The 27582-nt window shown below is 34.9% G+C and overlaps 1 protein-coding gene across 1 annotated transcript; it reads right to left on the reverse strand.

The window, feature by feature from the left end:
• Positions 1 to 2410: 2410 nt before the first annotated feature.
• LOC146996598 (uncharacterized) lies at positions 2411 to 27201 on the reverse strand. The gene is made up of 2 exons (XM_085821186.1): positions 26930 to 27201; positions 2411 to 3074 (listed from the first exon to the last, which is right to left on the reverse strand). The coding sequence occupies exons 1-2, from the start codon at positions 27102 to 27104 to the stop codon at positions 2911 to 2913; spliced, it is 339 nt and encodes a 112-aa protein (XP_085677312.1). The 5' UTR covers positions 27105 to 27201; the 3' UTR covers positions 2411 to 2910.
• Between the last annotated feature and the right edge of the window lie 381 nt (positions 27202 to 27582).

Consider the following 27582-nt stretch of genomic DNA (forward strand, 5'->3'; position numbering starts at 1 on the left):
AAGCCGCTTGGACCTCTCCCACACCAAGGAGGTTAGAATAGAAGGAGGGAAGGTTCAACTCAAACGGTGAAGCTTCGCGGCCATGTTTCTGTTATCGCTGTGACTTGTGCAAGAAGTCTGTAATTGCAATATTTTTTTTTCTTTTCTTTTTGAAGCATGTCAGCTTGTGTTGCATATGGATGCACAAACAGATTTTCGAAAAAGATTCCTAAGATTACTTTTCATTCGTAAGTATTGATTTTCATTTTCTAAGTAATTTGATAAATATGTTAAAAAATATCACAATGTCATGTTGTTTTCTTTCCAGATGTGAAAAAAAGTACTTAATAATAATCAAAATATCTTAAATACATTTTAATGTTTCTGTTTATAGCTGGTATATAAATATAAATATAAATATAAATATAAATATAAAAATAAATAATATAAAAATATTTACACAACTGAACATGTGGAAAGATGTATCCAAAAATTTATATAGGTATATTTCTGTAATTCAGCTTAATTCAAGGCAATTTCTTTGAGATTCATAAATATGAAATGCGCCTAAACTGAAATCACTGAATTCACATAAATCTGTTTTATTTTATTAATATTTATTTTCTTGTTATAAAGTTGTTGGTTGTGAAAAGAATCTATTTAAAACTTTCATTTAAAAAAAAAAATGCAACCTGTGACTATTTTTTTAGATAATTCTCTGCTATTAATTTCAGGTTAAAATTATTTTAAATGATTCTTTAATAAATTATAATATTGTGAATAAATCAGAAATATCACTTCTTAAAGGAAAAATTGGAAAGTACACCCAACAGGTTCCCAATAAAACCTAAACAAATTCTTGAAATATGCAGAAACATCATTTTTAAAGGCTTCAAGGCACATGCATTTAGATGTCGAACTATTTCTTAATGATTTTCTGTACGTAGTAAATTACGGATATCATCTTTATAACTTTAAAACAAAAAACTAACAATACAAAGCATTTCATTATAAATTTTACGTATTTTTATTGGAAAATGCATGCACGGAACAGCTTAAAAACACGTACGTTTCACTGCCGTAATGCAATGTTTTGAAGTTACAAACATGGACGCCGCTTGTTGGGTGGAGTTTCATTCCCCGATAGTGGAGGAAACTGCGAACCCTCTCTCCTATTCTAACCTCCTTGTCCCACACCTAAGAAACATGTGCATGGCGGAGTGTCAGTGAACCAATCACAAAAGCCGCTGGACCCCTCCCACAGCTAAGAAAATATGTGCATGGCAGAGTGTCGATTGCCACGCGATATTGCGGATCCGTAAAATTTTCAAGAAAAAATATCATACATATCATGCATTATAATACAAATCAGCAGTGTTTTTTTTTAATACTTATGTAATTTTGGTGGAATCTTTTGGGGAAAATTTAGCTATTTTGAAGCCTTCATGCAGTCAGAACAGCTGCGAAACTTTATCGATTAATTTTGCTCTCTCTTTTCCTCCATACAATTAACCTTCTGAGCGCCATTTTTTTGTTACTTTTTATATACTAGCTTATAATTTAAGGTATTTTGCTTTCTTACTTTCTTTACTTAATAATATAAATGCCCTCTTGATGAATGTAAGTTCCTGAAAAGAGAGACTAAAATAAATGAATATACAAATTTAGCTAATAAAGGATAAAAATAGATACAGGTCTTCATGCCAGATCCAAACACCCGGTCAAATTCTGTTAAATATGATTTTGTATGAATGGAAAATTTTTATGTGCTTTTTATTATAAATATTGTTACGAATTTTGTACTTAGATAGGTAACATTAGTAGAATTATAAGAAAAATTGTTGTATTTCTCTTGTAACATGAAAAATCTAAGGAGGAGCTATGCCGGAAAAGAAAAAAAATTAGGAGCAAGTTCATTTAACATTGAGTAAATGGGTATGTCGGTAATTTGGCGAGATATCCCCAAGCTGACAGCTGTTTTGGCGACTTATTTTATCGCCAAATTAGGCACGAAATCGCCAAAAGTAGCGAAATGTGGCGCCCATTTGGGTCCGGTCCCTGTATTACCGCAATATGTATTGTAACTGAATGTACGTAATTGACCACTATGTTAGCTCTAACCGTAATTCCATCTTCCTATTGCTTTCCAGTAATTTCGAGAAGCAGAAAGTACTAGGACTATCTCCGCGGTAGGTTGAAAACGATTTAAGGGCTAAGCGAGAGCATCTTCTCTCAGTTGCTTAGTTATTATTTTTGCTAGTTGTTAGTTTCGCGTGAAGTGAGATATCCGAGCTAGCACTCTCTTTAAATGTGGGTTGCATTGCGTTGTGTTTAACGTTATTAGTAGTTTGATGCGTAACTACTGATCATACTGTGATACTGTGAACTTCTGCACGAGTATTTCTAAGAAGAATTCCAGAACTTTGAAGTGTTGATTTTTACAGAATAAAATTTTATTAACCTATCATCAGACCTGTGTGCATTCAATTTATTAAGAGCCTGTACGCATGGAAGAATATTTTTAAATTTAAGTCTTCACCATTATTTATAAATAAAATAAAACGCATTTTTTAACATTGGAGTTAACATCCTGTGTTATAAATACAAAGAATAAGTATGGCTTTAATTTTCATTTTGCAGAAAACAAAATCTGAAGAGGAAACCATTATTGGCCCGTGATATACAATAAATATACAATTTTACATTATAATGCTAATAACTTAATTCACATGTTTAGCGATCTTTACGGCATTCCATTCTGTTTCATTATTCATTCACCACAGCAGCTTTAATGCCGAAATTATATAAAAAAATTTAGCTAAATATTGAAAATTAATTTAATCAAAAGTTTGTTAACACTGCATGCTGTTGGTTCAAACGCTGAAATCTATACCAAAATCACAAATCAGCAAAGAAGAAAGGAATATGCATCTACTGAGGAGCATCCTCGCAAGAATTTGCTTCTTTTTCATCAGCTGATTGTTCCAAAGATTTTTCCTTTTCTTTCGAAGAAAAGAAGCATTTCATTTTGCCGGATGAGAAAAACTGTTTCTTTGTCTTCTCTTCCTCTGTTGTATTCTGCTCTTGCATTTTATCTGCGAAAGAGAGGGATACTTTTGTTTGCATATAATAAGAAAATAAAAATATAAATGACCTACTATGACTTTATCAGATAATGACTTCCGTGTTTACTTCCTTGTACGAAGTATTGTAATCACTAAAAATTCCGGGTACCATATTTCAACGAAAATGTCTATTTTGACCGGTATCGAATGCAATTTAACCATGTTTTTTGCGTGACATCTGTACGTACGGACACAATAAAGAATTGTTTTTCCCCAAAAAAGTTATAAAACTGATTTAAAATGGGTTCAAAAGATATTTTTTCGTGGTGTCTGTACATACGTACGTATGTATCTCGCAGAACTCAAAAACGAGTAGCCTCAGAATGTTGAAATTTTGTATACAGGACTGCTATAACATGGAGGTGTGCACCTCCTGTTGTGGTTGCCAATAGGTCGCACCAAAAGTATGTAAATATATGTATGTATATATCCACTCTGTTATTCGACTCAGTGAGTTCAGTTTCTTTATTCTTACATGTTTGTTAATTGTGCAATTTTTGCTTTAAAATGATTAAATTATGTTGTTCTTATCTTCTGGTTAAGGTTTTTATGCTTTTAGTTAAACTGCATGTTATAGTTATAGAATCATCAACAATTTAAAAGTTCTTTAAATGCGGCTAACCCAATTTTTTTACCATAGCAGCCACATTTGTTTACATTTGAAACTTAGCAGTATAATGGATTTGTTGCCGATCTAAAGACCACAACAACGTCTTCTTTTATTATTGTGAATTAAATTATGCTTAATTAATTCTGGAGTTATCATATAAGTTGTTAAACTATCCCATATGCTGAGTCAGCACAGCGTCCACAACAAATTAAATCAGGTTTTGCGCCTTCAGTGTCTTTTTCCCGAATAAGACCAAAAGTAAACTTTCAGTTTTGTGCACCGAAAAATCTGCCTTCTTGCCCGTTGTCCGTATTGCTTGTTTTGGGGTAGAAACTCTAATTTTAATAGTAAAAAAAAATATATATATTGTTTTAACTGTATTTGGTGTTTTATGTTTTTCTATATCTTTCAATTTTTAATATAGATATTTTGAGTTTTTATGTATTTTTGCCTTGCCGCGAAGTGAGAACTGAATTAATTGAATAAGAAATGTATCTCTAATGAAATTCGAGGAAATAAGTTTAAATGAAATGCAGGAAAAAATGCGTATAATTTAAAATTCCGTACAAAGAAGTCGTGGTGTACACATCAGATTTTGTTTTCTATTTTTCAGTCTGATCGTTGTGTTAAACTTATATTTCACAATGGATAAAATCATATGAAATAATACCAGCCAGCTGTTGAAAAGAAGCACATTCCTTTTTATAGCAGTAATCTGGTTATGCAGAAAAACTTTCGGCCACCAAACGACACTCGGAACTTGATAGAATTTAAAACATTAAACGCAGTATTAAAAACATAATACTATTTGAAATTCTCTACTTAGGTTTATGTCATATACAAAACTAAAATTAATTAGTTCAGAATTCAAGGGAGAAAAGTATTGATAAACAATAAAAAGGAAACTTAACGAGCCAAACAAAATCATTCGGCGGCAAAATTTTCGTACAGAAATGCAAAACTTAGAATTTAGTAATCATATGCTATGGGCAATGTGCAAACAGCAAGTTTATAATTCTTTAACTAATTTACTGAAGGTAACATTGAATTTAAATTTGGAAAATTTGTTTATTTGAGTTTAAAAATGGCGAAAATGCACAGCTTACATTAACTAAAAGGGTAGTCAATACCCACATGAAAAGCAGAAAAAACAATGACCTGATTAGAATTCAACATTCAGCAGTGCAAAATGTGTTGAACAAATAACAGCAAGGAAACTTAAAGAATAAACCCAGAATTAGATGAAGAAAAATTCTGAATCTTTTCGAAGAAATGGAAATTGTTAACTAAATTGCCAAAGCAAATTCCGTTGTATCAGCTAGGAAAGTCCTTTTTAAAAATCCTGCATTTTCTGGTAAGAATCCGAGTACTGAAAACGTGTACACACTAGGACATAAAAGACTGTTAACCAAATGAAAGCCATGGATTATTGAAAATAATCAGAAAAAAGACTTGAGTTTGCGAAAACATTTGTTAATAAGGATCAGAAGTCCTGGAATATTGTTATTTTCCGCGATGACTCAAAATTCGAATTATTTAACACGAGTAGGTGGAAAATAATTGTCTTGAGAACAGCGTTTGTCAAAGAAAACCTTTGTTACTGTCAAGTATGGAGGAAGTCCGATAACATTTTGGGGATATATATATATATATATATCTGTGTGTGTCAGGGTAGGGATAGGACGAACTGGAATTCATTGATATTGTTTGTAATAAATCGTTAAAGAACTTTGGTTAACAAATTCAACGACTTCAAACCGAGCAATGGCAACAGTATGTTTTTGTACAGTGTTGTTATCTATGTACAAAAAAAACTATTGTATTTTTCTATATGTATTCTGTATGTATTTTTCTGTATTTCTGTAACATGAAAAGCTGAGACGAATTATGCTCTGCCGGAAAAATAAGAATACAGGCCAAGTCTAGTTGACATTAAGTAAATGGCTAATCTCGTTAATTTGGTGAGATATCGCCGAGCTGCCAGCGGTTTTGGCGCCTATATTTTGTCGCCAAATTTAACGGGAAATCGCGAAAAGTCGCCAAACTTGGTGACTATTTGCCGACATTTTGTTCCGGTCCCTGTATCACCCTAATAAGTATTTTAACTGAATAACTGTAATTGATTTCATGTGTAATATAACTAAATAACTGTAATTGATTTCATGTGTAACTGCAACCGTATTGGCCTCATATGCCTTCAAGTAATTTCGAGAAGCAGAAAATGGTAAAAATATCTCGGAGGCGAGGTAAGAACTTTATGAAAGCAGAGAGAGTATCAGCAAGGTTCTTTAATATACTAAGGTTAGGCCAGGAACGGAAAAAGCGTGCCATTGGTTGCTGGTAGTGACGTCACCCGGGAGACAAGACGCATCGGCCGACGCGACTGCTACATGATTTTGGTAATGGAAAAAATGTAAACTAAAGCAAAGTGATCATTTTATATGTGGTAGATACACCGGAAATACCGGGTTAATACTTTCCGATTAAGTATTTTGTTAAAGAAAATGTTTATTTTATGCACAGAATTCGTACGAATGCTGAAAATAATTGTAAACATTAAATTCTTTTCGTAAAGGAAAGCATTAGAAAATGAAAAACGTTATTTAAGTTAATTAAGGGAAATAAATATTGTAAAACAAGGTATTTTTCAATATATTTTCGTAGTATTGTTTGCACTAAATAAATCTTGTTGAACAGAACGCATGATGGCATAACTGCTAAGACCATGGCAAAAACATAATCAAAAAGTATTATTCTATTTATTTTCATTGCTCATGCACTTTTTTTAATACAAATGAACTTTGACATTCCATGAGAAATATATGATCGTGATTTTCAGTTTAAATTACTAATCTCAAGCAAAAATATATATAAAGAGATTTGACTTAACAAATTCATATTTAAATACCATAAAATTCTACAAATGTCTTAATATCCGTCATTATACTTTTAAATAGTATACTTATCACATTCTTTTTAAAGTGAAAAGTCACTTCATACTGATTCACTTCAGATTTTAGCAGAAGTGCGTATATTTTCAGTATAATCTAAAAGTACTCTTATAATCCCTTCACTCCCAAGATTTCTATATAACATTTATCCTGACGTGATTATTTGCTACAGTAAATAATCTTCGATATTGGCATCCTGTTCTTCCTTCCATACATTAAAAATGGAACAATTAAAATACATTTTCTTACACATATACGCACAATAATAATAATAATAAACTTGCCCTACATCTTAGTTTCGGCCCACCAGCGGCCGAGCGGTAAAATCGCTGAACACTGGTAGTTCGGCTCGAATTCCGCGAACGGGCTGGCTGCATGGGTGTTTTCGTGGTTTTCCTCATGTGTAACGTGTATACGAGCCAGTTTCCCTGAGAAAGTCCTCCACGAAGGCATCACAACGCAGATAGCCCTAGTGTGCTTTGCCATAATTAAATACACCACCACATCTTAATTTCAATTCAGCCTGTACATAAATTAAATATTTTTAATTACTAATGTATTTTTATCAGGTTGTTTCTTAAAATACTTTTGTTATACTCGAAATATGCGTTCAATATTGAATTATTTTTCTTTCTCTTATAATTAAAAACAAGTTATATGGAATCAAAATTAAAACATATGCAGCAGTTAAATAACACTGAACAGAATATCTTACTTACTCTTTCGCTATTTGTATTGTAGCATTATACACGGATTTGTTTTCCTTCAGGTTCAAGCATGTGTAAGTTATATCAATTAAATTACATCACACATACCTGTATGCATCAGTTAAATAACACTGAAGGAAATATGTCACTCACTCATTCGATGTTTGCATCATAGTGTGGTCGAGAAATTGTTCTTTCGTCACGGTGAGGCATGTATCAGTTTACTTAGTTCGCAAAGCTTAACCCAGACGCTGCTTCAATACATAGAATTACGTTTGGGATGTAAAGAAAGTAACCAAAACATGTGAATGAAGTTGGATACGCGAATTTATTAACTAATCATTCAGGTACTCAGTATTGGTAAACATGACACTGAGTTTAGATATCTCACTACGATGTAAGTCTCATACACAAAATGAAGATTATGATAAAAAAATGATTTAAAATGAAAAATTTTTCAATTTAAATGTAAAATAGGAGTAAAATGAAAAATAAATGTAAAATTACATCACAGTTATGTATGAAAACTACATAACTTCATTAAAAAAATAGTTATTTTATCTGGTTGTAAAGAGTGTTTTCCGCTAAAAAACGTATTAACGTGTATAATTCTGACACAACGCTATAGCACAATTTGCCACTTCCGCCTAGGTATAATAGCAAATTAACAACACAAAACAAATCAAACTGTTAATGCAACGAAAGTAAACAAACGCCAAGAACTAACGCTGTCACCCACATGACGTCATGCGTATGTGGCTTAACTTTCTCCCTGCACTGCGCATCGCTCTTGGGCCCCCCCTGAGTATCAGTTCCTCAGTTGTTGTTGCGAGTTGTTCGGAGTACTGAGGCATAGGCATAGTCATCTTCCACCATTTGGCCCCAGCTACAAGGAGCTTTCACCAATCAATCAGTGTAGGCATTTCCTTTGTTAAAAAAAAGGGCAAACGTATTTGTTTGCCAACACCCGGAAGTGTGAAAGTTCGTACAAGACTGTGGTCTGGCTTTCTGGGACGTGGAAAGGGGCTAGGTAACACGTTCAAAGTCGTAAGTCCAATAGTTCAAAAGAGCTCTTGCGTAAAAACAGTAGATCAAAATTTCCAGTCCAGCAGGCTCGGAGATCTGAGGTCGATTAGCGACTTCTTACTCATCAGCTTTAGGCAATTTTCATCAGGAGCATGGCCGCGCTGAACCCTGCAATTAGCTTCTCAGCTGTTGATTTAGCAGCTCTGATCTTTTCCATCTGGAAAATTATAGTTTTCAGGAAACTGCTTACTTTCTCATCACTTAGCCATTCAAGGGCTTTACTAGGAACTTTCGGAGGGGGCCTTGATTCTTTCTTTCAATTTCTTGCTGTACTGAGACCCTAGAGGTTTCGTTTGCCGAACACTTTCATCTATTTTGACAAGTTCTGGAAAATCTGCCTCTGTTGGTGGTGGAATACTCTTCTTTGGGGGTGGGGGTACACCCCTCTTTTCACACTTTTCCCTACACATCTTACACAAACGATAACTGCAGACATGATTTTCTCCACAGAAAACACAAGTCGCCGTTTCTTCTTGCCTCAGAGTACATTGGTTGTTCCTGTGATTTTTCCTGCACTTACAGCTGCGAACCATGTTGTTACATAAGTGCTGAGAGTGACCCCACTCCTGGCATCTGTAGTACTGTGTGTGGCGTTTCTTCGGATTAAAATGTTCGATCTTGATGTTAACCCTGAACATACAGTTCAATTTGTGGATTGCATATTCGGCTTTGATTTTCTCCAGCTTTAGTAAGTAGATCGGTAACTTTCCTTGGTTATTTTTCTTTGATCTTCATGAATGTATGTTACTCGCATTGTGAAAAAACAACGGTACCCAAAGCCATCGAATTTTGAATAACGTAGTCTTCCACCCGGGTATGGGCACCTGGAAAACCGAATTTGGAAATTGTTTTATTGTCTATTTTATATTTTATAAAACTTTAAAACGAATTTATGATTGACATATCCAACGATTTAAAAGCGAGCAATGGTAACACTATACGAAAAAAAAAGCATTTTTATTTCCAGCGCGCAAGACTGAAATCGGAATTCTAAAGATATGCTATTTTTAAGTATCTTTAGCCGAAAGGAACATTACCTCATATGTTCCTTCCTTCTGTTCCCGAAAAGTGTTTGAGGGCATAAATGAAAAATACGCCCCTTTGGGCGGAATGTAAAATTTGAAAGTTTTCAGGTTTTTACTTCCTTGTACGAAGTAAAAAGGAAGTATTGTAATCGCGAAAAGTTTCGGGCAGCATATTTCAACGAAAATATCCGTTTTGACCGCTATCGAATGCAATTTAACGATGTTTTTTCGTCATATCTGTACGTAAGGACAGAATAAAATACACTTTTCCTTCAAAAAAATTATAAAACTGCTTTAAAATTAATTCTGAAGAGAATTTTTCGTGGCGTCTGTACGAACGTATGTACGTACGTACGTACGTATCTCGCATAGACTGCTATAACATGTAGATGTGCACCTCGTATTTTGGTTGCAAACGGCAGCACCAAACGTATATAAATATATTTATATATATATCCACTCTATTACCCGGCTCAGTGATCTCAGTTTCTTTACTCTTATATGTTTGTAAATTGAACATTTTTTGCTTTAAAAATGATTGAATTATGTTGTTTTTATCTTCCGGTTAAGGATTTTATGCCTTTAGTAAATCTGTGTGCAATATTTTTAGAATTATCAGCAATTTTAAAGTTGTTTAAGTGCCGCTAAGCCTGTTTTTAATGGCGGCATTGATGTTTCCATTTGAAACAGGAGACTAGTGGATTTGTTGCCAATCTAGAGAAACTTAGCTTCGCAACAACAAAGATAACGCATTCATTTATTATTGCCAATTAAATCATGCTTAATTCTTTCTGGAATTTTTTCGAGGAAATAAGCGTTTGAGATTTACTTCGTAATTTTTAATATAGATATTTTAAGTCTTCATGTATTTTTGCCTTCTCGCGAAGTGAGAACTGAATTAATTAAATGAGAAATACTCAATCGTCTGTGAAAAACTATTTCTGTTTTGTTTTGTGTGCTTAATTTCTTTTATACATCGTTCTAGCTTTATTATAGTATTTGAATAGAACATGTGGAAACGATTATATAATTCTTTAAATGATATACATTTTGTGTATTCTGAGTTATATCATGAACGAAATATAATACTGTTAAGTAAACCTAGCGCCAGAGTGTCGCTATGGTAAACAAAGTGAATTTTAAAGAATGCATTTATTCTATTGTGGTTTATGCGCTGTCGGCGAAGTAGGTTTAATTCAATCTAATAAGTTTAAATAAAATGCAAGAAAAAATGCGTATAATTTAATATTCCGTACAAGGAAGTCATGTTGTGTACACATCAGATTTTTTTTTTTTTTTTTTTTATATTTTTGGGTCAAAGGAGCTGTAGCCCAGAGAAGCTATTAATCTCAAAACCGCATTTTGTGGCGTTTCACTATAAATATGAAATCACTTTTTAAATTGTTGCCGCCAAATATTATTGCTCTGTGTTATATTTAAATAAATTACAGAATCGAGAATCTGCATGAATGTTTCTCGCATTGTGAAAAAAGTACGGTACCTAGAGCCATCAAATTTTGAATAAAGTAATCCTGCACCCGTACATGGGCACCCGGAGCCCGAATATTAAATTCCGAATTTTTTTAATGATCCGTTTCATATTTTGTAAAACTTTAACGAATTTTTGATTAACAAACTCGATGATTTCAAAGCGAGTAATGACAGCATTGTAAGGAAAAAAATAACATTTTTATCTCCAGCGCGTGAGACTATCTATTAAATAATCGAGAATCTGCATGAATGTAGGTATGTTTCTCGTATTGTGAAAAAATACTGTACATAGAGCCATCAAATTTTGAATAAAGTAATCCTGCACCCGTACATGGTCATCTGGACGCCCGAATTTTGAATTTCGACGTTGTTTTATTATCCGTTTCATATTTTGTAAAATTTTAACGAATTTATGATTAAGATTTCAAAGCGAGCAATGGCAACACTCTACGGAAAAAAATAATTAAATTAAAATAAAAAATCTGTAAGGTTTCATATTTTAAATTATGTTTAAAGGCGCGTTTTTTTAACGTTTTGTGTGTTACTTTTATTTATTAAATATCATGTTCTACGTACTCAAACCATAAAAATTCAGTTCAACAGCAATATCGCAAAATAATTTTAAAATGAGTATATCTTTAGAATTTCCAATACAGAACTCCGCGCGCTGGAGATAAAAATTTCTTTTTTCTCGTACAGAGTTGCCATTACTCGCTTTTAAATCGTTTAGTTTTTTAATCAAATATTTGTTGTAATGTTACAAAATATGAAATCGATAATAAAACAAATTTCAAATTCAAATTAGGGCTTCCACCTGCCGATATTCTATGGAAGATTACGTTATTCAAATTTTGATGGCTCTAGCTACCGTTGTTTTATCACAATGCTAGAAACACACCTACAGTCATGCAGGTTCTTCATTATTTAATTCCTTTAAATATAATACAGGGTGATAATATTTGGTGGCCACAATTTGAAAGGTGAAACAACGTTTATCGTGAGTCGGCTCAAAATGCCAAAACAATATTAATAGTCCTTCTGAGCAATTTGCCCCTTTGGACTAAAAGATTTTATCTCCAGCGTGCGAGACTAGCTATCGGAAATTCTAAAGCTACACTGCTTTAAAAATATTTTTAGCCCGAAGGGACATTAGAGCAAATGCTCTCGAAACTTGTATGTGTGTGTAAACAAAAACACGTCCTTTTGGGTGTAATATAAAATTTGAATAGTTTTTTTTAGATTCTTTCAGATTTTTTTAATATTTTTTATTTAATTTTATTAGTTAGTTTTTATATTTCAGACATCATGACCTAAAGAAAAACTATTTTCAGCCTTGCGACTATTTTAATTTAATTCTTTATTATTTCAGGAGTATTTTTTTCGAATAAATTTACCGACTTATCATTTGTGCATCTGCAATGTGTGAAATCAGAGAGTACTTCCGATTTTCAAGACATTAAATATACAGTTATCTGTTTCGGTCCATTTTTATCATTATCTATTGTTCCTTTTAATCTTTAATAATCGTCATATCACGTGAAATTACTTTCGATTTCTCAGAAAATTAATTTAACTGAATGTTATGCGTATTTTGGCTCACTTTTATCACTATATATTGTTGTTTTAAAACTTTGATAATCAGTTAATCATGAAATGGAAACAAACTACGACATTTCTTCCAGGTTATCTATGTAAACGTAACGCAATTCTGGCTTTCGCAGTTAACTGCAACCATATCCCATATGACTGCGAAAGATTATCGTAATATAGACACAGTTCGTATTATAGGAATAGATATTTCTATCGGAATTGGAAATATTTGTAAAAATCGACGTTTCTATAATCCCGCTTTTGAGCAATATGTTCTTTCACCACAGCTGATTATATTGAATATGTTCGTGAAGAAATTCCTTAAAAAGTTGCAACATCGTGTTATCAGACGATAGCATGGACCTTATAAGAAATAGACTAACCCAAACGGGTTTTCTCCCTCGCCTGAGGCGTTGCCGGCTGTCACTTTCATCACATCCGGAGGAGTAGGGACGACTTGCAGAAATTTAACATTGGTTGCCTATTGCAGCGTGTATAATTGTCAAGAAAAAGCTGGTTGTAGCGCCTCATTTCACAAATTAGAATTTCTCCATATTTTTATTTTTGAAATTGAGATTGATTTTTTAAAATTTAGCATATTTATTGAGCATAATTAACGTTCCAAATAATTATAAAGCTATTGCATGCTTTCAGGACTGGATTTTTTTAAAGCTTTTCCTATGCTGTAAGGAAATTTGTAACTACTTTTAGAAAATAATATTTTAAATCTGAACTAATAGAAAATTTCAAACAAGCAACTTTCTTATTCAATTTTTATGCTTTTTATTGGTGTAAATAAGTAAAAAATACTAAAATATTTAAAAACGAATTTTTGAAAGTTTTGTTTAAAATTCTAAATTGTGCTGTTTTTTTTTTAAATTATAGATGAGTATTATAGCACAATTTTTATAAAGGAATTTTATTTCAATTATATTTCATAATACATCATAGTGATAAAGACCTTAAAAATTTTTATACATTTAATTGTAATATTAAAATTGTATTTAACCGTAATAATTAATTTTGCTTGTATTTTATAGTGATTATTTTTTTAATTTATTTTTAGTTCTGTATAAGATTTTTTTTATTTACTGTTAATTTAATTTATTAGCCTATAGGTGCGGCAGCCTAGAAAGGCTTAAAATAGTTTTGAAGCGGCATTTTGCGCTGTTTTACTATAAATGTCCGCCTTGCAAACTGTTGTTACCAAATATTATCGCCCTGTATTATATGTAAAGAAATTAAATAATGAAGAATCTGCATAAATACATGTATGTTTCTCGCACTGTGACAAAAACGGCAGTATCTAGAGCCATCAAATTTTGAATAATGTAATCCTCCACCCGAAAATAGGCATCTGGACGGCCGAATTCGCATTTGTTTTAGTCTATTTCATATTTCGTAAAACTTTAATGAATTTTTCATTAACAAGCTCAACGAGTTCAGAGCGAGCACTGCACGGAAAATAACAGTTTTATCTCCAGTGCGGAAATTCTAAAGATATGCTGTTTTCAAATGTATGTGGTTTGCGGGCGATGAACATGATATTCAATAAATATAGGTAACACACAAAACTTTAAAAAAAGAGCTTTTCTAGATTTTATTTTATCTTTTTTTTTTTTTTTTTTTTTCCATTCATTACGCTCAGAAAATGTTATGCTCCGAATTTTATGAATTATTAAAATAACTAATCCACTTTAATGTTAATAATTTAATGATCATATAATAAAATAAATATGATCGTTTTGTAATGTTATTATAGTTTAGAAAATCACTGCCTGAAAATGTTCATTAAATTAAAAAAAAAAAAATATCAGATCTTGTTTAATTTTACCTTATTTATTTCAAAGCATCGCGTACTATCAATCTTATTTAATTTTACTTTATTTTTACGCAAAATTAAGTTCATAAATTTTGTGCTTAGAGTTTTTACCGTTTTACCAAAGTAAAGATGTTTGTACAAGATTTACGCGTGAAAAAAATGCGCGAAATGCAGTAAAAAGTGCTTTAATGAGATATATTAAATCCTATTTGGAAAAAACTGTGGCTTTCATAATCTCATCACTACACAACGTATCACATTTAATAATAAAAAAGAGTTATGTGATACAAACGCTATAGGTTTCAGTGTTAAAGTAACCCAGATCGTCCCTACTCTGTTTTGCCGACATGTCGGTGACGCGCGCCCCGCCCACTGGGTTAGTCTATCTCTTATAAGGTCCATGCATGGCCGATAGATGGCATTGTAGAAAAGCCGCCGATAGGGGGCGCAAGATGGCAATCGGGAAGCGAGGGAATGTGATTAAGGTTAAGAATGTTCCGTAATGATATGTATATATGTAATATATTTTCTGTAATAATAAAGCATTTGTAAAATGCAAGAGTTATCCCGATTGAATGAAAAGTGAAAGCCTAGCCTTTCTGAGATTAATTACGGAGATTAAAGCTAACAATCGCATGTCGTTTTCTCATGTTTATGAGGGTAAAGGGTAAACCCTCTGAGAAGGCTTCCGTGCTGAGGACAAACCAAGCTGAGTAACGCCAACTCAGAGGAAAATTCGAAAGAATCTGGCCGACGGTATGTTTGTACCTTACGCTGATTTAGCTGTTAAAGTACCGTAGATGCCAACTCAGAGGAAAATTCGAAAGAATACGGCCGACGGTATGTTTGTAGCTTACGTCGAGTTAGCTGTTAAGTACCGTAGATGTCTTGCATGGTGATGCTGCGTACAATTCGCTGATGTATGTTGCATACAATAAAAATGCGTTGCCTTGAAGGCAAAGTTACATTACGTAACACTGCACTTACATTACATATTATGCAGATGATATGCATATTAAATTATGCAGATGATAAAACAGTACATCACATTACATTACATGAGAATACAATGCTGTAGACAATACATCGATTAGTGTGCAGTTTACAGTTTGACCTGTGCAGTTTATATTACATTTAGAATATCCAAATGAGGAAACAATACAGTAAAGAATAAATTACATTGCTTGATTATACCGTACGGTATACGATATATTAATATCAGTGAGTACATATTTAATATGCACTATCTGAGATTACTTAGAATGCTAGTATAGTTGAACTCATGTCATTTTCAAAAAGGAATATCGAGGTAAAGTACGTTTACTACGTAGGTATATACAGATAGAATACATACTGTTCAAATTCGAAAACAGAGCAGGATACTGGATACATTTGCAGATTAGAAGACGGACTAGAATAGAATAGAGTTTTACACATGCTTTATGCAAATTAAATGCTAAGTTCATGACATTCTATTTATTATATCAATGCAAATTCGTAGCATCTTGATGAGTTTTGTGTGTGTTGCTGGGGGCGTCACGAGATGGAGTGACGCCCACAGCAACACACACATTAAGCAACATACACGTCCAGTAGCGGTCTGAGAGTACTTTTAGGTGGTGACATCTAGTTAACGGGCAGTCGAAGGCCTAGTGGTTCGGTGCACCCACCGCCCCATATTCGCATAATTCGCTGTCCAAAAATCCAAATCTATGTAGATAGGTCTGGAATGGACCATGGCCTGTAAGGAAAGTCGTGATGGCGAGGGGAATATACAGAACAACAATACAGAGAAAAGCCGTCCAGACGGTATAGTGGTTAAAGGAGCCTACTGAGATACCAGAGGGCCCGGGTTCGAATCCCGGAGAAGGCATAACCGTAATTGTCTCTTCTTTCACAGGAGGTAACGGTGGTCCACCTATTAGGAGCTTTGACAATAAAATGGTTACCACTTCCGACCTTAGTAGTGGCCTAAGTCGCCAAAGTGCTCGCCAATGGGAGAAGATATTCGAACTTGTCAGCTAAACCCAACCATACCTAGGATTCAAGTTTAACCACTTCGTCTACACGATATCTGCCGATTGCGCGAGCTATAGTAAACAAGAAAGTTGGTCGTGCGCCGTGCCATTTAACTGTTCAGCCGTGTACCCGAACTGGCGCAAACTTTTCATGACATATATATTCCCTCCCCCCCGCAAACGAAAGGAATTGTGAAATAATAAATAACGTTTAGGTACAAATAGTAATTTTAAGACGTCTAGGGTGTAATCATAATCAATTGATCAGTTGACAAATATAATTGCATAATGGGTGTGATGGGTTATAAGAGTTTGGCATGATGGGTTTAAGAGTTTTTTAATTCTTTATACGAAATTATATTTGAAATGTGTGAACGTGTGAAAGCTTTACATGGAGCTAAAGTAACAGATCATCATGTTTCGTCAGAAATAACTGAAAAAAAATAAAACACTGACGTTACAATGAAAGGGAAAATATTCGATGTAGAATAACTCCAATCGCTTGTTCTAATAATAATACGCTGCATTTTATGCACAAATTCCTCACCATGAGTCAGATTCGTGGCTTTTGTTTTTGACATAAATTCTTTACCACGAGTTAGACTCGTGGCTTCTGTTTATGACACAAATTCTTTACAAGTCAGAATTGTGGCTTCTGTTTGTGGCACAAATTCTTTATCACGAGTCAGACTCGTGGCTTTTGTTTGTGGCACAAATTCTTTACCACGAGTCAGACTCGTGGCTTCTGTTTGTGGCACAAATTCTTTATCACGAGTCAGACTCGTGGCTTCTGTTTGTGGCACAAATTCTTTATCACGAGTCAGACTTGTGGCTTTTGTTTGTGGCACAAATTCTTTATCACGAGTCAGACTCGTGGCTTCTGTTTGTGGCACAAATTCTTTATCACGAGTCAGACTCGTGGCTTCTGTTTGTGGCACAAATTCTTTATCACGAGTCAGACTCGTGGCTTTTGTTTGTGGCACAAATTCTTTACCACGAGTCAGACTCGTGGCTTCTGTTTGTGGCACAAATTCTTTATCACGAGTCAGACTCGTGGCTTCTGTTTGTGGCACAAATTCTTTATCACGAGTCAGACTTGTGGCTTTTGTTTGTGGCACAAATTCTTTATCCCGAGTCAGGCTTGTGGCTTTTGTTTGTGGCACAAATTCTTTACCACGAGTCAGACTCGTGGCTTTTGTTTGTGGCACAAATTCTTTATCACGAGTCAGACTCGTGGCTTCAGTTTGTGGCACAAATTCTTTATCACGAGTCAGACTTGTGGCTTTTGTTTGTGGCACAATTTCTTTACCACGAGTCAGACTCGTGGCTTCTGTTTGTGGCACAAATTCTTTATCACGAGTCAGACTTGTGGCTTTTGTTTGTGGCACAAATTCTTTACCACGAGTCAGACCCGTGGCTTTTGTTTGTGGCACAAATTCTTTATCACGAGTCAGACTCGTGGCTTCTGTTTGTGGCACAAATTCTTTATCACGAGTCAGACTCGTGGCTTTTGTTTGTGGCACAAATTCTTTATCACGAGTCAGACTCGTGGCTTCTGTTTGTGGCACAAATTCTTTATCACGAGTCAGACTTGTGGCTTTTGTTTGTGGCACAAATTCTTTACCACGAGTCAGACTCGTGGCTTTTGTTTGTGACACAAATTCTTTACCACGAGGCCACTCGTAATTATAGGCCAAAGAATTAAACTAAATGATGTCATTTAAATTAGCATTTTTTGTGGTTTTTGTTGTTGCTGGGACTAATTCCGCTTGTCTGGTATCATAACAAGTCCACGAAATTCATCATGGCAAGGAGTCAAGAATGCGCCTGTTGTTGGCAAGAGTGTTTGGGCAGCATACCGGCGCCAGTACGACTTTGCTTAAATCCCCCCGCGCAATTTTTATGGAGAGTACCACGGGGAAGATCCAGGGGATTCCCACCCCTCTTCTCCTACCACCAATCTCTCGACAGGCCGGTCGGCTCGCCGTATATTTTGCCGCACAGACACATCGATGGTTATTTACAAACATCCATGCCTTCTCCGGGATTCGAACCCGGGTAGCGGAGCCTACTACGGTACCGAAGGGTCCGTGTACGAATCCCGGAGAAGACATAATTCTCTGTAAATGTGTAGTGTCGTTGCAGCATGGAGGCAATCTAAATATACGGCTAGCCGAAGGTCCTCTCGTGTGGATTGGTGGGAGTGGAGAGGGCGGAAGATCCCCGGATCCCCTCCGGCGTGCTCTCCCTCAAAATTGGGGGTGGAAAGTAGAAGTCCGACCTCTCTTCGGAGTAGGCTTTGGTAACCATTGTTCAATGTATACTTCGACCGTCTATAGCGTAACCCTGGTTGGCATTTTGCCAAAACACATAGACTCGTCCAAAAGGGGCGGTATTACTTGCAGCGACGTGAAAGGTCTTCTCTTCTCCGAAAAGAGCTATGCTGGAAGGAAAGAAAGTCCCCATCCTTCCACCCTATTTTGAGAATAGTTCGGTCCGAATGGCGCATGCGTGTTTGCGCTCATGGTCACGGATGAGGCGTTAGAACTATAATATAAAATAACAACTAAAATAACAACAACCAATATCCCGGTTGGGCGTCAAATTAGCATTTAATTTGCATATACTGTAAAATGTTACAGAAAATTATACGTTTGCTCCTGAAGGTATTTAGTTAAAAAATCGATGCATTTTCTGTACATTTTGTAACATGTAACATTTGATTTAACAAATGGCAAGATCGCATTTTGTTACTGGCAGTGAAAATTACCTATGTGTTCTCGCATCTGATCATCCTAAAATCTGAAGAACCTGATAAGCTAAACGAAATCAAAATTTCTGCATATAAGTTTTATCACATGGTTTCTCTTTGTGCGTTTGTTAAAAAAAAGCCATTTATGTCTGTATCAAGAAAAAATTAATTTGTTTGTTTTATGTAAGATTATACTTGTTATCAGATTCTACCAAAATTAACACTCTTTTAACTGAAATTAGATTTTATTGTTTTTACTGTGAGAAAGGTGAAAATTGTAACCTGCTAAATAGGACGTTAATACCGATCAATATGGATCTTTTATTGATCTTCCATATAATAAAATGGTGTGACGGTAAAAAAAAGTGAACTAATTGGAAACAATCTATTTTTTTAAAAAACATTTTACAAATATGTGTCATTAGCGTTTACGCCAGTAGGTATAACAAAAGAAGTATTTCTAACGCAATCAAGTATGTACTAATCTTGGTGGGATGCAATTTTTTATGGTTATTGCAATGTACAAATAAAATTTAATAACAATGTAAAATGCTGCGGTAATAAATACAGGCACAAGTACCCTAGCTTTTAAAGCTGAAATAATTTTTCAGTTGCGTCCTAGTTTCATTTGTAAAGTCATTAGGTTTTTTTGGGGGGGGGGAAGTTGGAGTGATAAAAAATGAGCAATGCCCTCGCCGGGACTCGAACCTGGATCTCGCGAATACGCTCCGACTGTGATAACCTTTACACCACGAAGGCATGCAGAAAGAAGAGGGAAAATCCCTTGTATGCTCCCGCTTTTGAAAGACGACTGGGGACTAGGGGAGACAATTGCCAAATCTTGGTGGTGAAGCGCTTTTTTTTAATTAAGACACAATAACACGCCGTTAAAAAATTCAAGCAGTTAAAAAATTCTCATCTCAACACACTAAAAGGCACACTCTTGTTTTAGGAGATTATAAAAATTCTGTTGTCATTCCCTTCTTTCCATCAATTAGCTATAAAGTTGCACATATTTTGCAGAAATTTAACTTTCGGGTTGTTTATTCTCCCATCAATAAAATTCCGAGTTCCATACTCAAGGACCCCATTCCGGATATGAATTCCTGGGGTATTTACAGGATTCTTTGCCAGTGTGGTTTAATTTACATTGGCCAAACTAAGAGAGCCTTAAAATTTCGCGTCAAGGAACATGAAGCATATGCTAGAGAAAAGGAAACACAGAAGTCTTCTGTTGCTCAACATTGTTGGTCCGAAAATCACACTTTCAATATTTCTGCCGGCAAAATTATTCAAAAAACATCTTCCATTGGAGAACTGTATTTTCTAGAGGTATTTCACATTCATAAAAATCTTTCTGTTCTAGTTAACGACCCTAATTCCAATCCAAATTTGCCTTCGACCTTTAAAGATATTATTTTTTAGTTCTGGTTTCACCAACAGATGGCGCCACTTGCTTATTCTTGTCCAGGCTTTCTTATCTTATCTAATCATTATTTCCTATCTTGTTCGTTTGTGGTTTTGCAGCTGAGGATGGTGGTTCGGTAAAACCATCGAAACTAGTCCTGTGAAAATTTTGTAAATATAACGCTGATTTTCGTTGTTTGACTTCTGAATTAGGCTTTTTTTAGTTCGGGAGCCAGAGTGATTAGGTTATTTGGAAACAGGAGATGTGAAAAATGTGCAATACCCTAATCAGAAGTCGAACCTGGACCTCAAGAATACGCGCCGAGTGTGCTAACCGTGACACCACTAAGGCACGCACAAAGGAGGTAGAAAATGCCTTATACATTTAATGTTCAATCTATGGTTTTATCAAATCGCAAAAGCAAATACTATTCACATTTAAGATGAAGAGTTCTGTTAACTTCTGCTACCGCGAACTCAGGCAGACACTCAACTATGCCCGACCCCAATTTAAGACCTCCAATGTTAGGCAAGAGGTGGGTTTGTCAGGCAGATCTCGTCAAGCTGAAGGCTATATGTAAATCACTTTGCTGCTGCCCGTCTCACACTTACAGACGATAGATTCTAAAAAGATCTCTCAAACCTATGGCTGAACTGTTCTACCAAAGTCACCACTTCCGGCGACCAGAGACCACCATGGGGCGCGGCTGTATAAGACTGAATAACTGTCTGGCCGTACCCTTGCCAATAAAATATACAAATGAAATATCAAAATACCCTTCCCAATACTACGCGGGCAACCCAGCACTGAAAGGATTACAGAGAATTCGGTGGATAACGGATTAGCCATTGCACTCTCTACAGGCATCTAAATGGAATTACCGATACCTCTAGTTTGGGGACTTACAGCCAAGTCCCCTTGTTCGAACCGTCTAAGATGATCTTCTTTTCAGATTCTGGAACCTCCAGGCTCGTGTGTGTCATATTTCTCAAGCCTGCCCTTTAGCAAAGATCGATTAGCAGATTTTGGGATCCAAGCCATTTCACTTTAATTTGCCTATCCCGCATGTATTACTTTAAGAGAAATAATATAGTCAATGAAAAAAGAGATAAGGTAACTCTTAACATTGTATTGAGAATTTTAAGTTATGCTCATTTGAAATATTTTGTGTTTTTTCAGTTGAATTTATGTGGGGTAATTGGGAAGAAAATGATGTCTAATAAATTAAATTAAGATGTTAGCCTCCCCTCCCCCGCAAAAAGGGCTTTTGTCTTCTTACTGAAGAAAAGCCGAACATTGAGATAATAAACTGAGAAAAGCGTGAAAAAAAATTACTGGCAATATTTAGCACTTTAATCATGAATTCCCAAAATATGCTGCTTTTAAAAATTTTATAATTTTCCTGTTGAACTTTATGTGAACAAACGCTAAAAAAGTTATAACGTTCCTCACTTCTTGGTTTATGTTACTATGTTATGGTCTATGTTCTTGGTCTATGTACAGGAACCTAATAGGTACATAGACCAAGAACTGGGTAGCCACTTATCGCTGAGTTTGAATACTTAACGAGATAGTCCAGAGAAGGGTTAAAATACTCTTCTCTGGACATATACATATATATATATATATTCACTCAAATAAATAATCACAGATGGCAACTTCTCGGGCTTTTAAATCAAGAAAATCTGTTGTATACACATCATGACTTCCTTGTACGGAATATTAAATTATACGCATTTTTTCCTTCTCATTTAAACTTATTTCCTCGAATTCATTAGAGATGCATTTCTCATTCAATTAATTCAATTCTCACTCTGCGGCAAGAGAAAAATATATAAAATCTCAAAATATCTAATATTAAAAATTGAAGATATAGAAAAACATAAAACACCAAATACGGTTAAAACCAATATTTTTTTTTTTTACAATTAAAATTACACTTTCTACGCAAAACCAAGCAATTCGACCAAAAGGCAAGAAGGCAGATTTTTCACGGCAAAAAACTGAAAGTTTACTTTTGGTCTCACTCGGCAAAAAGACACTGAAAGCGTAGAAACCAGTGGCGTAGCTAGGGTGGGGCAAGGGGGTACATCTGTCCCCGGGCGCAGCATCAAGGGGTGCCAAAATGATGCTACGAGATTTTTTAATGAAATGTTTTCCACTCTTGGCACACAGGAAAGGGGCGAAAATTCTTCATTTGTTCCCGGGCGCTGGAAGTTCTAGCTACGACCCTGGTAGAAACTGACTTAATTCGTTGTGGACGCTATGCTGAGTCAATATATGAGACAATTTAATAACTTAAATGATAATTCCAGAATGGATTAAGCATCCTTTAATTCGCAATGATAAAAGACCACGTTACTTTGTTATTGAGAATGTTAGTTTCTCTAGATTGCAACAAATTCACTATTCTGCTAAGTTTCAAATGTAAACATATATGGCTGCTATGGTATAAAAATTAGGCTTAGCCGCACTTAAACAACTTTTAAATTGTTGATAATTCTATAACTATAACATGCAGTTTAACTAAAAGCATAAAACCTTGGCCGGAAGATAAGAACATAATTCAATCATTTTTAAAGCAAAAAAATCCACAATTCACAAACATATAAGAATAAAGAAACTGAGTTCGCTCAGCCGAGTAACACAGTGGATATATATATATATCCACTGTTATATATAATGTTGTATGATCTTAAATTCATTTAGTGCGAAATCGAGTTATTCTACTACTTGCACAATTGTTGCAAAGTAAGTTAATAATAATATATTTACTAAATAATATTGATTATATTATCTCCTAAGATTAATTATAGTAGAATTATTTGAAAAGAGTGAATCCGTACTTAGTAAGTTCTATTTCGAAAGATGTTTAGAAGTAACTTGAATGTAAATTGTTATAAATGTTTAACGGGGACTTGAATTAAATCATGAATAACAAAATTTCAATTGCAAAAGGAATAAATTAAAAGCAAGTAATTAAATTAAATGCAAGTAATCATTACCATTGATCGGAAATTACTTGACTTTTCAAGCGGAACAAACGAACTCCCGTTCAATGAACAATTATTAAGAAATAAATACTAAGGTGTTTCGTCCTTTACTCGAGCAATAATGCGATGCCAAACCGGCAATTCATGCTAGGCCAAACATTTCCGTGAACAGAAGGGATTAAGAACTAATGCAGAGAAAAAAAGAACTCGTTACGCTTAAGCATTTTAGCTAATTCAATTTTGGGAGAAAAGCAATTTCTGCAGTAAAATTGATAACGCTCGAGTAACTGTCCCCCGACACCCTCGTGTTTATGCATTTTAGTTCAATATTATTTGTAAAAATTAAACATTGGAAATTGTCATTATGGAATAGAATTCAAAGTATTTGAAATAAACGTTAGAAAATTACAAAATATAAGAAAAATAATGTAATCTTTGTAAAAACAAATCAAAAAATTAAAAATTAAAAATTAAAAAAATTATATAATAAGAAAAGTGAATGTACAGGAATATATAAAGGCCAGAAAAAGCATTAATTAACTTACGTTCTTTCTAGTGGGGAATGGGCAAAAGTGTTCTCTTCGCGTCTGACTCAGAAGGGTTGTGTTTCAGAAAATTCTTTAGCGGCAGCGGGGGCTTTGGCGGCTGATTGCAACCAAAATAGAAGGTGCACATCTACATGTTATAGAAGTCCTATATACAAATTTTCAACGTTCCGAGGGCGACTCGTTTTTGAGTTATGCGAGTTACATGCATACGTACATACGTACGTACAGATGCCAGGAAAAAATCTCTTCTGAATCCATTTTAAATCAGTTTTATAGTTCGTTTGAAGAAAAAGTCCTTTGTTTTGTCCTTACGAACAGATGTCACGCAAAAACATCATTACAGCAAATCGTTATCGTTATCATTATAGCAAATCATTATCACAAAAATATCATGCACTCGATAGCGGTCAAAATGGATATTTTCGTTGAAATACTAAAACTAAAACTAAACTTAGTGGCATAACAGCCCTAATGGGCCAAGGCCTGTAGTGCCCGAAACCTGCTTTCTTGACTGTGGCCCCGGGGTGCGTAAGCATATGCCTTGAACAAGTGGTCAGATTGTCGCAGGACCCCCAGTGTTTAGTCTCCAAACGAACTTGGGACTCATTTTATCGATCCAAGTGATGGAAATCAAGGGATGAAAGGCTGAGTCGACCTTGCCCAGCCCGGGAATTGAACCCAGGACCTGTAATGCGCTAGCCACTGCGCCACCGGACCTGTTTTCGTTGAAATGTGTTTTCGCGATTACAATACTTCCTTTTTTGCTTCGTACAAGGAAGTAATAAGAAAACTACTAAACTGGCTTCGCCTAAACTAGGCACTAATACCTAGCGTAGTTTTTATTAACCTAGCCTTAAATTAACCTAGCCGACGATTATAAACAGACAATTACAATAAGGCCGAGCGTAGTAGATTTAAGAACAAAGTAGCTTGGCGGCAAGCAGGCGCCACTTAGGACTACCAAGCTCTCAATTTCTCGAAGTAAGTTGAATTTTCTTGAAATACTAGTTCTAACTTATTTGCATACTACATGATACTAAAATTATTGTGGTAGGGAATAGTAGACGAAAACGAAAGTAGGCAGTAAAGCATGTTTAAACTTAAAATAAACTCTACAAGGTAATTGATGTATTTGTAAAATTCCTTATTTGTATTGTTATTTATAATACATTTTTTCTTATACACATTTTCGCAGCTGCGTCCTAATGATTACCAGATACCTTTAGAAAAAATATGTCGTAGGTACCACATGGCTTCGTTATCAGGCCTATTTTTAAATTATACACAGCTTATTGTGTTGTAGCTTTTACTTATGCTCACTTGTCTGACGGTAACAGCAGCCCAAGCCCAAGAAAATCCTCGTGGCAGGGGGGGGAGCAAGATTTCGCCTGCCGTTGGCAACAGCCTTGAGCACCTCACAAGTGGCAGTGCGGTTTAGCTCATTTCTGTCCTCAATTTTGATGGAGGGGGTCTGAAAGTCTCCCGCCCCTCTCTCCTTCCACCAAACTACATGAGAGAACGTTCGGCTCGCCGCATATTTGGAGTGACACCATGCCGCACCGACACTATACATTTATTTATTTATTTAGGACGCGGTCCGGCCCGCCTGACGAGCACATTATACATGAAAAAAAAATCTATGCCTTCTCCGGGATTCGAGCCTGGGCCTTTCGGCACGGCAGTCAGCGACGCTAGTCACTATACAGGTTGGGCGGCCAACTTATTTTAACATTTGCTTACAATATACGCTTTCATTTTCGAAATCGAATATGCAGCATTTGCTAAAATTACTGGAGGTTTAAAACGAAAGATATTTCTTATCTAATTCTCTCGTTTTGGAGTTAAGTATCTGTCAGTTACTGTCAGCATTCATCTTAAGGGGGCTCATACACCTTAAACCCCTTATGCTCTTCTAATATGTAACTGTTGCAAGAATTGGGGTATTTTATTTATTTTAAAAGCAATTACTCCCAACCTTTTACAGCTGACTACATAATATAGCTGCTTTGTAAACTAGTGATCAGAAAGTTTGTATGCCACAAATATTTTTGTAATTTACTCCCCTTTGCGACAAAAGTTTTCGTCATTTTTCCACTTTGCGTGCATGATATTTTAAAAATGGCTAATGGTGCATACTTGAAATTGGATAGAATTCTTTATATGGGCACTATTTTCTAACTGAACCAAAAATCTGATGAATATTTTAATATTAAAAAATTTTATGCACGAAAATATTACAGATTTTTTTTAATAAAATACATTTTTTAAACTCGACTCCAAATAAAGTAAAAACTTAACATCAAATTCTTAGAATTTTTGGTTTACAGTAGTTTCCAAATGTTATTAAAGCCATATATTAAATATGGAATTAAATTATGCAACAGAATGTTTTAAACTGTGCGCGGAAGGTGGAAACACGACGAAAAATATTGTCACAAAGCGGATTAAATTATAAAAATATTTGTGGCAACACAAACTTTCTGATGACTCTTTCAGAAAGCAGACATATTATGTAGTCAGATGTAAAAAGTTGGAAGTAAGTGCATTTAAAATAAATAAGTTATCCCAATTCTTGCAACATTCACATATTCGAAAATCTTACGGGTTTTAAGGTGTACGAGTTCCCTTAAGTTGGAATCACATCAAGTTATGAACTGCAATTAATAATTATTGCATGATTAATGGCAGTAGAACATTTTACGGAAATAGTCATCCACTTCGAGAATACTAGATAGGCATTCTCTGCGTGATTGTTACGCAATAGAATGAAGAGGGGTACAAGACAAAAGGGGAGATGAAGTATATCAGAAAATTTCGCACTAACCTTTTCTCTTTTGTTCCTTAATCATTTTCCCGACGAGAAAACCTTCTTGGTCGTATTTTCCATACATCATTAACCTAAGCTTATCCATAGTTGACAAGGAGACACTAGCCTTCTCCTTTGTCTCCTCTTCTTCGGATGCCACGATGCCACTGTTAGCACAAACTTTCTCTGCCATTTGGTGTGCCTTCAGAGACGACAGGAGGGACCGAATAGCATCAGCAGATTGTTTTCCATTCCTACAATAGATCTTTTCATAGCACCGATAGATGCAGTTCTGAATCAATCTGAGCTTGGTCGGATTAGATAAAAAGGTAAAAAAGATAAATATCAAAAAGATTAAAGAGTGAAAGATAAAAAGAAGGGCTACAGTTCGCGTCCGATGACATTGTTCGAAAATCACACTCTGCTATATCTTTTTTTTTTTTTTTTTTTTTTTTTTTTTTTAAAATCTAATCCCAGAAGTATACCACAACGAGCACAAATGAGTAGAATGACATATTTCGTCGTGCATACCACTTAGAAGGTTGTAAAATAAAGGCATAGTCAAATATTTGAACACAACACATGCCGAATTCTGTAGCCGCGAAATTTCATTTATATTTTTATAACTCTCTTGAAAGCATCTCCGTGATAATTTAACTGTTCATATATTA

The sequence above is a fragment of the Stegodyphus dumicola genome, chromosome 7 (assembly GCF_044657685.1).
Source record: "Stegodyphus dumicola isolate Sdum_Otavi_A_Nest chromosome 7, ASM4465768v1".
NCBI lineage: Eukaryota > Metazoa > Arthropoda > Arachnida > Araneae > Eresidae > Stegodyphus > Stegodyphus dumicola.

What these genes read in the sequence shown, in the direction of transcription:
- LOC146996598 (XM_085821186.1), bottom strand. Translation starts at nt 27,104, where the DNA reads ATGGCAGAGAAAGTTTGTGCTAACAGTGGCATCGTGGCATCCGAAGAA. An exon ending in TAAGGAACAAAAGAGAAAAG is followed by an intron (nt 3,075 to 26,929) that starts GTTAGTGCGAAA and finishes TCTCTTTCGCAG; the next exon opens with ATAAAATGCAAGAGCAGAAT.